Source organism: Dasypus novemcinctus, chromosome 9, assembly GCF_030445035.2.
Source record: "Dasypus novemcinctus isolate mDasNov1 chromosome 9, mDasNov1.1.hap2, whole genome shotgun sequence".
NCBI classification, from domain to species: Eukaryota; Metazoa; Chordata; class Mammalia; order Cingulata; family Dasypodidae; genus Dasypus; species Dasypus novemcinctus.
In genome coordinates this window covers 103,882,897-103,895,927 of record NC_080681.1, presented here as the reverse complement: position 1 = coordinate 103,895,927, position 13,031 = coordinate 103,882,897, and the positions used below count along the sequence as shown (strand labels likewise).

General features: G+C 37.3%; 1 protein-coding gene and 1 pseudogene across 33 annotated transcripts in view; both read right to left on the bottom strand.

The window, feature by feature from the left end:
* PUM1 (pumilio RNA binding family member 1) overlaps positions 1–13,031 on the bottom strand; it is a 148,029-nt gene that overhangs the window by 80,848 nt on the left and 54,150 nt on the right. For 15 of the 33 annotated variants that reach the window (XM_004465723.5, XM_023590927.3, XM_004465720.5 and 12 more), the window contains exons 4-5: positions 1,432–1,540; positions 306–484 (exon numbers count right to left, since the gene is read on the bottom strand). The exons of 8 other annotated variants lie outside the window; for them this stretch is intronic. In XM_004465723.5, the coding sequence (XP_004465780.1) occupies positions 306–484; positions 1,432–1,540 (288 nt within the window). The remainder of the gene's footprint in view (positions 1–305; positions 485–1,431; positions 1,541–13,031) is intronic. 10 more of the 33 variants (XM_012527997.4, XM_058304003.2, XM_058304004.2 and 7 more) reach the window with 1 other exon arrangement.
* Positions 10,054–10,187, bottom strand: LOC111765900 (small nucleolar RNA SNORA31; annotated as a pseudogene).

Genomic DNA, 13,031 nt, shown 5'->3' with positions numbered 1-13,031 from the left:
CTGGCCTCCACTTTTGTTTTGTTTTAAGCTAAAAATGGTGTTTTCTGGTAGACCAATGAAGTGTGATTAGATCTCAGTTCTTACCTCTTCACATTACTATCTATGTATCCTGGGGGAAAAAAATTATTTCTCTATTTCTAAAAAGTTTAATTTACATCTCCTATGTGCTCTATTTATAATAAAAACTGTTTAGAAATATACTATAATTAGTGCTGTGAATATCTAATGAAACTAAACAGGCATATTTTGTTTTAGGGGAAAAAACGAGAGAGAGATATAGGAACAAGTTCCTCAAGCCAACTTACAAATCCTCCTTTTCTTAGACAGGAATCGCCCGGGGATGAGCTCAACACATATTCCACCATGCTAACGCCTAGTCCCCCACTCTCCGATCGTGGGGACAGTACAGAATTGACCTCACTGTTCACATGGAAACTCTGACCAGGTCTTCTCTGCACCATGATTGGCTGGGAAACTGAATGATCTACAAAAAAGATACACAAACATGATACAGTGCAGCTAGAGGCTCAAACAAATTACGAGTGATTTCTCATGGATAAACCCATGACTGGGAATCAGGAAACCTGCCATTATCAGTTGAGCCAAAACCTCTTATTGTATTTTCCCATAAGTATGATATTCTATATAAGTTAAGGAAATGGAACACTCTTCTTTTATCCAAGATAGCAGAGGAATACTGCAGTTCACATAACTGGTTTATCTAACTGGATAAGTTAATGTTACTCCTTTCAAGTAGCAGAATTTATTTTCAATGTGTTTTATCAGCAATATTACTGAAACAAAAATGTGATTTTATATGCTTTAAAAAAGAAAAACAATATTAATTTGATCTTTTTTCGATGACTCCTTGTCATTATCAGGATCCATTCTTAGATTATGCTGTAACATAGCACAGAGCCATATCGGCTTTTGGGTTTTCTGTCTCCTCCCTCCCAATCATCTGACACTTCTTGCTGCTGTCAGTATGTCTGCCTCTACTAGTTCTCCCCATTCCTCTTCAAGGGGCCCATGCCCAAAATGTGATTTTGCACCACTTCAAGATCATCCATACGTAATACATGGGCTAGGGGAGAAAAGGAACCAAATTTCAAATGGCAGGCGTGAATTTTCTAATTCCAAGTATGCTGACAGCAGTCTGGAACAAGAAGTTATAGCTGAAATTATGGTAATTTCAAATAAGACCATTCCCTTGTGGCTAACACTTCAATAAAATATTGAAGGTTTGGTGTTGTGTTAATTATGTTTTAATAAATTACATCATACAAGCTCCTTAATGCCAATTATACTACAGGATAGGACATTGCTTGACATGCTCATGTCACTGATATCAAATTCATGACTTGCCAACTGCTGAAGAAAGGAGCTCTAAGACAAGCATAAATCACAGTACAGATGCTAGATCTAGATTACCTGATGTTCCCCAGGCACTGTCTCGCCATTGATCACCCAGGAATATTCCTTTTGGTCCATCTTTGCTGGATTCATCTGTTTCCCAAAACTTTTTACCTGGCAAGAGCTGCTGCAAATTAAAAATAATAGATGCTTTTAAAGAATTCATAAAGGGTGAAAGTACAGCAGTCAACACTTTCTTTTAGACAAGGGTACTGAAGATGCTCATGTGCCCTCAAGGTCTTTGACCAGTGTTCTGACTACACAGCACAGTTTGTAGTCTGAGCATTACTGTATATTTGGTAAAAGTCTTAGAAAGGCCTAAGGCAAGGGGGACACAGATCATACCATCACAATAAAGGCTCAGCTTAAATATCTAGAATTATTCATTTTAACCTATGCTAAGATTTTTAAAGGGGACTAATATTGGAACTATTAGTTAAGTCCTTACTAAAAGGATTCTCACTGAAAAAGAACATACCTAAAACTAAATATTAAAACACCTCTGCCTACATATATACAAACTGACCAAACAAAGTTACTCAAGCTGGAGTCTGACCGTTAACTAAAGCACTGTAATCACCAGAAAGAAAGGGGGCAGGGGGTGCGGGGATGGACAATACTGACCAACCATGACATTAACCTGTTCCAAGATTTTGGAAAGAGTGGAGAAGCTATTCCCCCATTAATGAAAGGGAAATAAACTCTCCTAACCACAATTAATTTTAATAATACTTGGTAAAACCATTAAAATGACTTCACAAAACATTCCATGCCTCACAGAAATGTAGGCATTCCTGTACCTGAGCATATGAGAACTTTAAAGTGGCTTCAACCAAAGAAATGCAAAGTACCTTTCAAGCAAAACACAGTATAGTTTTGTACAAGATGAGTACTAGTAACTAAAGTTCAATTCCACTAGCTTTACTCTCTAAATGTTCACCAGCTTTACTCTCTGAATGTTTTCATTTCAACTGCTATTATTCAGACAAGAAACTCAGAAGTTTGAGGTAGTACTTAATTAACCACTGCTTTTGAGCATAAAAAGGCAGACGTGGAGAGCTGAATTTCTCAGAGGAACAGACTAAAAGCCCAGAAAGCACAAAACATTTGCTTTCCTCCTTGACAATAAAGGTTTACCTTTACAATTTATAACCCATATCCTAATGATAATGGACAAATAACTCAACTTTGCCCACACTAAAATTAAACTCAGTTTTCCAAACCTAGTTTCTGGATTTCTCAGCATAATTTTAATCTATACTTAAGTATCTCTACAGCTCTACTCCATGGACGTTTGTTACTATCTAGAGCAAAGCAGTTTCCCACATATTTTCCTCCTAATTCCTTATTTATTTACTAATCAAACAAGATCATGACACATTTTGGTCTGATATTTAACTGACACATAGATTTATTTGAAGATAAGTAGTTACATGCAATCAATTCCTAGTGTGCCCTCTCAGTTCATTCCCTAAGGGAAACAAGGACCTGACTGCTCTATTAACATGAGGGGATGGAGGGTAAATGAGAGGAAGAACCCAAATCAAAATTAAGCAGTAAAGGCAGAAAGTCCTGGATAGACAACCTTGATGTGCGTACCCTACGACAAATTACTAAAATGACCTGAGCCTCATTCTCTATTCCACTCATGAAGAAAATATTTTTCAGGTTGTTGTGACAATCAGAGATACTGTTAATCAATGTCTAGCACAATGTCTGCCACATGGTAGGTTCACAATAAATGGTAGCAGATTATTACATGTCTTCAGTGGCATAACACTTAGGCAAAAGAGCTGTTAAATCACAGAAGGAACAATGAAAACTCATGTACCCAGATAATTCAAGAATTCTTGCTTTTAAATTTGTTTATCTTCTTTTTATCATGAAAATGCCTTCTCAGAAGGTTACAAATAGAATTTACTTCCCCATTGTTTGTAACCATTGTTTCAACTAACATTCTGAATTTTCTCTAGTATTTTGTAGGGAATGTGAGCAAACAGGAGTCCACATCAACTACTTCTCTGTGTATCAAAAGAAGCAATGTCAGCACAAGGGACACCTCATTTGTTGGGTAATTTTATGTTCCATATAATAATGGAAAAGGGTCAAAGGTGATCAAAATTATTCATTTTTGTTTTTTAATTTTTTAAGTGTTCATCCCTCTTCACAAAAACTTGGAAATATTCATTCAAAACTAAGGGAACAGATTCTGAAAGTACTAGGCTCTACATTAAAATAAAGTCTGTCCCTAATTTGTCATATTGCTTACTGAAAGCAGCAGCTCTTGAGCTCGTCTACAAAAAACTTTTGGGGGGAGTGGGTGTAGTTCAGGGGTTAAGTGCATGTACAAAGTTCCAAGCTCAAGACCCAGTACCTCCTTAAAAAAAAAAAATTTACTTTTGTGGTCCTGTAACTTGCCAGGTTGTCATAACATGCAAAGGTAGCAGAAGCAGGTGAACATGTAAGCAAGGCTGTTTCCAGGCCAAATTTCCCAAAGGGAACAATAAAGAAAATATATAGCAAGGTGCTAGAAAAGATTCTACTTCAAAGAAATAACCCCAAATGAAACTCTCAATGGAACATACACCAAAAAATCCAAGTCCCTAGCTCAGATACCAAGATGCAACTCTTCTTCCCACTATTAACAACCAATATAAATATTAATTCTAAATAGATGCTAGGAGCGACCCAGAAAGTACTAGAACTCCAAATGCTTTGGCAAAGTAGCAGCAAGAAGATCAATTAACTACTATCAATGAATCAGCAGAGACCGAAAAGACAAATTTGGAAGAGATAAAGAAAAAAAGAGGCAAGAAAGAGGGTGGCAACATGATGATTTTGGAAAGGAAAAATGGGAGGGGGGGGAAATTATGAGTTGCACGGGTGCTTCACAAATTGGGATGAAATAAAAATTCTGAATCAAGGTACCTGGGCAAAGACAGAAACAATCTTAAGGTTCTATGTATTAACACAGAACCTACCATTTCTCTCTTTCCCCAAACATATCCAGCTACACCCCTCAGATGTTATAAGCAGCATCTGAAATTACTCCCAAAGATCTCTGCCTCCTGGAATTTACATGCCTGTGTAATCCCCTTCCCTTGGTTGTGGGCTGTATCTAGTGACTTACATCTCAGAATGAGAATTGCAACGAAGTAATGGAATGTCACTTTCAAGACGATGACTTCAGACCTGCATCTACTCTCTCTCTTACTTCCTCACTTTGATGAAACCAGTTGCTATGTTCTGCACTACCCTAAAGAGGCCCACATGGACAGGAAACAAGGGAGGTCTACAACCAGCAGTTCAGTAAGAACTGAGGCCCTCAGTCAACAATCCATTCAGAACTGAATCCTGACTACAACCATGTGAGTGAGCTTGGAAGAAGACCCTTCCCCTATTTGAGCCTTGAAATGAGTGCAGACCCAGCTGAAAAGTTGGAATACAAGATGCAGCAATTCCATATCTGGGTTCCTAAGTTACAGAAATTGAGGCTTAAGCAACAATGTGGTTTTAAGCCACTAAATTTGGGGGCAATTTATGTCACAATAGAGTTGCAATTATATAGAGGGTATATTCTTACATTCATAGTAACACTTTTTAGGAGTTTTCTTTCAAGGAACAGTTCTTGTCCCATTTCTAATATATAAATAGAAATGTCTGAAGAAAATGCTTTTGAATTTGGAAAAAAAGTCACTATTTCCATTCCATTTAACATTCCCCCCCTACGTTGTCTTACAGTCATTTTGTACTAAAAATGACTAGCCTTTTATATTCTAAAAAATTAAATCAACATGTTAAGTTTACTAACGATGAATAGCAATTATATATTCAAGTCAACTAAAATATATACACCTAAACATTCAAATCTGATCATATTAAAAGAAGCTATAATCTACTGGTTTATAAAACAGAGTGATGACATTTTATTCAATTGTTACTTCAAATTCAACAGCAACCTCTCTACAGGCATCATCCTCCACAGCATTGGTGCTAAAGCACCCTGGTTCTCCAACCCACCGGCATAACAACCAGCAGTTGCTAAACTTTCACTTAAACCACACCTAAATTTAATTACCAGAACTTTAAATATAACTACTGTATGAAAAGATGGTTCTTGCTTACCACATTAAGAACTTGGAAATAAAGACTGCCCTTATTAAGGACAAAAAGTAGCAGATCACAGCAGAGATTTACAAGGTTCACTTTAAAGAAAGATTAGGCAATAACAGGATTAAAATATTTGACAATTCGAAAAGAACATAACAGGAAATAGGGACTGATCCAACAAAAGCAAAGAAACCCTGGGAGTCAGTGGTAAGTAGTATCATCTAGATGGCATATTTAAATAGAGGGTATAGGATGCACTAACATATACTATCTTGATTATGGTAGCCACTAAAAACATACAAGTAAATTCTCTGGCTCAGACTCAATTTACCAAGCAACATTCCAAGCACTTACCAAGAACATAGCGTCTTCCTTGGCTAATCACTGAACATAATTATCCTGCCCACTTGAGAGTTATTATAAATTAGTAAACAGCATTTTTATTTTTATAATTAGTCCCTTGTGGTTATGGTTTGTATGGATTAATGTCATAATCCAATCATCTATGAAGGTCCATTTTAAGACCTACAAACTGAGAACCTAGGCTTGGGAGGTTCTACCTTCCCCAAGAATATAACTAGACCTCACAGCAGGGTTTCTTACCCAGGGTTCCACGGACCTTTCATGGAAAGATTTCAGGGAGTCTGTGAGCTTGAATTAATTGTGAATAATCCTAAAATTTAAAGACCTGCTGATGTTGAGTGTCATCAAACTATCTACCACTACATTCTGAGAAGGGGTCCATGGTTTTCACCTGACTGGCAAAGGGGTCCACGGAACAAAAAAGGTTAAGAAGCCCAGCCTTATAACCTTCCTTGTAATGTCCCTTTAAATGGATTCCTAATTACTTCTCCACCAATGGCTGTTCTCAAATAAAAATGGAGCCTGAACCATAGGTTTGAAAAAGAAAAAAATTCCAGAAAAGTAAAAAAATAAGTAAGCTTATCCATGGGACTTCTGGAAACAGAATACAAATTAAGCACTGACTTGGTCTGCAGGCAATGTCAGCCACTTGGAAAAATTCTGTATTTTCTATGAAGACACCTTGACTTTTTCTTATTTCATCTAACAAGATAATACTCAAAGTCACACTTCAGCAATCATTAAATAGACCCTAATAAGAACCTGTTAGCATAGATGATAAAATAAGGGCTAAGAACATCAAGAATCTTGTAGACTTATTTTAAGGAGTGATTCAATGATAAAGCATACACCAGCATTTTGAAATCATCAAAAAGCTTCTTCTAAATACCACCTGTGTGGTAGAATATGGACTGTGGTTAACCGTACAAATATATGAGAGTGTCCTCTCATGAACTATATCAAATGTACAATACATACTGCTAATAGGGAGTGTATGGGAAAAAAAATACCAAATGTAGGCTATGGACTATAGTTAGTAGTAATAGGTCTGATCATGTTCTTTCATAATCTGTAACAATTGTTCTGCAAGAATGTAAGGTTTTGGTGGAGGGGTGATGGACTGGAATTCTGTGCATTATGCATGATTGTTTTATAAGCTCAGAACTTCTCTAATTTAAAAAATGTAAAAGAAAATCCCACCTGTGTGAATTTAACACCTCCAAGCATCAGTTTTCTTATCTATCAAATGGACTGTTACAAAGATTACATGAGATATAAAGTTTACAAAGGACTAGCACACTATGGAACTCATGGTAACCACTCAAAAGTAAGCTGCCATTATTATTTAAGAACAAAGTAATAACCAAGAGTACTTCATACTAATGGCTTGCCAATAAAATGCTCTAATATATTCAGGTAGCACATGTGGTAAGCATATCACCCAACATAAATCCCATAGAATTAAGATCCCCAACAAAATACTGCAAGGAAAAATTAATAATACAGCTTTGCAGAAACAGAAAAGACAAGATTGAGGACTTGGGCTTATTTGACTACACCAACTCTAGTATTTGCATAGTATCAATGAGGTTTTCTGATGATCCCAACTCTAAATGGGCATTCCAACAACTCCTCTGTATGAGAAGCATAAAATATTAGGAACTACTTACAAACTCAATACAGGTTGAAAAGAGCAGAAACTTGGCTCCTTAATGGAGTACTAATCTCAGGGATGCTACTGCTCTACAAGTATGACCAGGTTTGATCAAGTTGTAACTAACATGACAAATGACACTTTCAACACAAGCATAGTTTCACTGGAATGGAGCCAATGCAGGAGTCAAATATCTGATACAACTGGTTGGTAAGAAACAGCCATAAAAAATTTTTTTTTAATATTCTCATCACACTCTCATTGTATTAGAAGCATTTGACCTCAACTCAAGGAAAGGACCTTCTCAGAACTGACTGAAATAAAGAAGTATATTATTGGTAACCATTGATAGTTATATGTTCTTATCAAGGTTCTGACTCTTGAAAATTGTATAATTTTCAAAAAACCCTTCTTAACATCTTAATTCATTAGGGGATTTGTCTGGCCCTTTCTACCATATAGGATCATTGCAAAATCTGGTGAAATAGCATACCAAAAGTGTAAATCCTTACCCTTTAAATGGCTTTAGGAAAAAAAATGGCTGGGACACCAAATCATTGTTAATACAATTCTTTTAAAAGGACAAGGAGGGGAAAAGTTCATTCCTGAGAATTTATCCAATCAAAAAAAAAAAAATTCAAAAAGGGGGGAATCCTACATTCAAAGTACTTTAAGAAATAAACAAAATAAAAAAATACATAAAGTAATCGTAAGGGAAAAAGCTAAGAACTAAATATTCAATAATAAGGTACCTGTGGCATAACAATGTAAGCTTACCAAAAATAGCCATTATGACTATATGCAATATTTTTAAAATAATATTAAATTTTTAAAGTAAAATACCAAAATTATACACGGGAAGATAACCTCATGCACCTTCCTCTTTTAGATAAAGACTAGAAAGAAAAATAAAAATTGAAATAGATGCTCTTTGGTATGGCAATATTATAGATCACTTTTTATAAAATAAACATCCTATTATTAGTTAGAACCAATTTTATAATAAACAAAAATTGAGATTATAGTAGTATGGAATTCACTACAAGGAAGTACGGCATTTTCTTTTAAGTGGACATATTTCACTTCAACATGTATGTTCAAAATATTTTTAAACAAACTGATAAACTTCCAATTCACTTTGTTCCCTGTCATAAAATTTCAGCTGGAAGCCTGATAACCCAGCAGATCACTTCTCCGAGAAGAGCCAGGAATCAAACTAGGGACCTCATGTATGGAAGGCAGGAATTCCTCCACTGAGCTAACGTGTCTCCATTCAATTCACTTTGAAAACTGGAGCTTATATAAGGAATGTGGAACACACTCAGTTCAGTAGTTCCAGCACAATGTTTTTTTAATTAAAAATAACTAAGGACATTAAACAAAAAAGCTGTTTAATTTTCTCTTTCTCTTTCAGTTTAGGAATTCTCACTTCCACCTTATAAATCTATTCAACTATCCTGCATTCTTTTAAATCAATTACTCAATTCTTAGATGTAATTATTTTTTAAATGTTTTAAAATGTTTTTTTTAAAGATTTTTTTTCCCTCTCCCCTTCCTCCCCATTGTCTGCTCTCTGTGTCCATTCACTGTGTGTTCTTCTGTGTTTGCTTGCATTTTTATCAGCAGCACTGGGAATCAGTCTGTTTTTGTTGTGTCATCTTGCTTCATCAGCTCTCCGTGTGTGCAGTAACACTCCTGGGCTGCATTTTTTCCCTGCAGGGCGGCTCTCCTTGTGGGTACATACTCCTTGTGCCTGGGGCTCCCCTATGCGGGGGATACCCCTGCATGGAATGGCACTCCTTGCACGCATCAGCACTGCGTGGGGGCCAGCTTACCACACGGGCTAGTAGGCCCTGGGTTTGAACCCTGGACCTCCCATATGGTAGGTGGATGCTCTATCGGTTAAGCCAAATCCACTTCCCTAAAATATTTGCTTCATTTAACACAAATCACAAAACTAAGAATCTGTTACTGTCTCAGACAGTTTTGACAGATTATAATGTTATAGTTTCTTCTTTGTTTTTTGTTGTTTTTTAAGTTTGTGAGTGGCAAAGATTGTTCCTTTCCCTATTTTTTTTTTTTTAAGATTTATTTATTTCTCCCCTCCTTCCCGCTGTCTGCTCTCTGTGTCCCCTTGCTGTGTGCTCCTCTGTGTCCGTCTGTACCCTCATAAGGCAGCTCCAGGAACCGATCCTGGGACCCTCCAGAGTGGAAGAGAGGCAACCATTCTCCTGCACCACCTCAGCTCCCTGCCCTGCTATGTCTTCCCATTCTCTCTTCTCTGTATCTCCTGCTGTGTCATCTTGCTACGACAGTTTTCCACACCGCCGGCACTCCTATGTGGGGCAGTACTCCCACGCAGGGTGGCACTCCACGTGGGCCAGCCCACCACACGGGCCAGCTTGCCCTCTCTCACCAGAAGGCCCTGGGCATTGAACCCTGCACGTCCCACATGGTAGATAGGAGCCCAACTGGTAGAGCCATATCCATTTCCCCCCCATGTTTTTAGAATTTCCTGTCTTCCCCCATTCAATCTTGGCTGCCACAACCAGACAAGACAGAAAGCACGTGGACTTCCTTTTCCTTGCAAATATAGTGGAAACCTTAACAGCAGATATTAACTGCTCCGGGTCTGTCAGAGATGCATTGTTAGAGTTTCTTCACATTTCTCTCCTAGGTATCATCACAATCTGAACTTTTCCATCTACTGATAAATGCTTAAAATTATTGCTGTATGGCCAGATGGTTATTACTGAAAACAAACTTCTATATTAATGCTTTCAACTGGTCTCAACTAAATATCACTTTTGGCAGAAATCTAAATGCTCCTTTTAAAAAAAAGTTTTAAGTTTTTACATAACTATAATTATACAGGAAATAAAAAAGATGTTTTTTTAAAAAAACTTCCCTGATTAATTAACACTTTTCACAAGCAGTATTAACAGCTGTATTTAATGTCTTTAAATAGTATTTTCACTACTAAGGATAAAATCATACAAATCACTGAGGTCTGGCCAACCTGAAGTCTTTCTCTCCCAAACTTGAAAACCAACATTGCTTTTCTGACTATGGTAAAAATTAAGCAGTTTCAGCATCTGAAGTACTTACTGATATTAAAAAGTACTACTTGAAAATACTCTGAAATGCACAGCCTGTATTATCCACAAGTGGAAATAATACAAATAGTAAAAAAAATCCATTACCTTGAAAGAACATAAAAGATTTTTTAAAAATAAAACCTATCAGGAATCAAACTGACGCAATTATAACTTACATTTACAAATGACTTACAAAGTACAATTACAAAACATAGCATATTGCCTAATAGTGTGGTAGAGATTTTTAAACTTTAAAATCTATTACAGATGAAAAGAGGAAGAGGAACTGGCCAAAAAGGAAATGAACAGGGACAAGACTAGTCGAGCACTGCGTTAAAGGAGCAGAAGGATTAAGAGTGGGCAACAAAACGCAAAGGGTTTTCCACAAAGAGCAAAAGTAGAACTAGAAACAAGGAGGACAGGTGCCCACCAAAAAAGGAAACTGGCCACCAACATTTGGAGCAGTAAGGAGAGGGTAAAAAAAAAATACAACTATTGCCATTTGTCAATGAGGCTTTACAGAGCACCCACAAGTTGGACTCTAGTCCAACAGGCAGCAAAAGGGAGCTAATAACAAAAGTGATTTTTAAAATATCAATCTGAGTGGGCCCTACTTCGGAATTTGTGCTCCTCAGTATGACTGGGTTGGACTCAGAGGTTACCTCTCTACACATGCCTCTTCTGTCACTTTTACGTACCTGTGGTTGGTGCTGGGGTTGGTGGTATATTGAATCTCTGGACTGTCCATATGCCAGCTAGGCCCTGAGCCTCAGCAGAGCTGCAACATCTAATCTTCAGTTCTTTGGATTTACCTAGGTCAGCTAACAGGGAGGTGAGGATGGTCAACCACCACACCAGGGAACCGAGAGAGTCTACAACTGCAAGCAGGAGAATCGAATCCATCAGCCATGTAGGACCTAAGCCCCCTCTCGATTTAGAGGTGGAGTGGACATCACCATCCCAGGGTACTCAGGATGGAGGAATAAAATATGGATTAGAGTGGACTAACTGGTATTCTACTATAGAACTACTGTGACTCTAGCAATGGAAGAAATAGTATCATTGACGTGGAGACAGTGGCCATGGGAGTTGCTGAGGGCAGGGAGAGGAAGAAGAGGTGTGATGTGGGGACATTTTTGGGATTTGGAATTGTCCTGAATCATACTGCAGGGACAGATGCAGGACATTATATATCCTGCCATAACCCACTGAATGAAATGGGGGAGAGTGTAAACTACAAAGTAACTATAATCCATCAGGTGTAGCAGTGCTCCAAAATGTATTCACCAAATGCAATGAATGTGCCACACTGATAAAAGAGGTTGTAATGTGGGAGGAGTGGGGAGTGGGGTGGGGGTGGAGTGGGATATATGGGAACCTCTTATATTTTTTAATGTAACATTTTGTGTGATCTATGTATCTTTTTAAAAAAAGACAATAAAAATTTTTCCTAAAAAAATAAAATAAGTTGGCCCTAAAAAAATAAATCTCGTGTTCCTCCATGAAATGGGATGAAGAAAAGCAGATGGATCTGAAAGGATAAGCAAAGAGGACACTACAGTAATCAAGAGTAATAGAAGACATCTGTGAAAATAGGGACAAGGAAGGAACAAACTGCCCCATAAATCCCTCTCATCTCCTCTATCAAGTATTTAAAAAAGAAAAAAAGTATATATATATGTTCAAAAGTTAAGATTTATATCCTATTATAATCAAGAAAGAAGTCACTAAGTATGCATAAGCCAGTCTACCACTGAAGCTCTTTTAAACAGGAATCTATTCAGTAGTCAGCTGAGTGCAAAGGCTAGATGAAAACAAGATCCACTCATAGAAAAGTATAGTGTTGCAAATTAAAAGTTTCAGAAGCCAATGCATTAAATTTGTTTTGTTTTTTGCTTTGTTTTATGTTTTGTAGTAGCAGGAGAATTTAATGTAAAGTGAAAACACACACTCAAGAGGGAAACACAGTCGTGCTTACATGCTTTGCACAAGTCACCTCATCACGTCAAGTTTTAAGTCTTCCCTGAAGATCTACTATAGGTTGCTGGGTAACTGTAAGGGCAAAATGAGCAATCAAGGAGAGAGAATAATTTGGTGGCTCTTAAATTTGAAGACAACCACAAATCAGATAGACGTGAAAACATTAGGCTCTTTAATTGATGACTACTGTTAACGCCAAAAAGCAATCTCTTCACAGAGGCACAGAGGTTTCCCAGTATTCCTTGTGTTCACACCAAAGAACACAAATCACTCTCAACAAAATCCTTGACACCGAGCACACAAAAGATTTCAATCATACCTTCATAAAGCATGCCCTTCTAAACAATTCAGAAGTACTGTTAGAACCAGGGATTGAATCCAGCAGGACCTCTTACATGGGATACAGGCACACA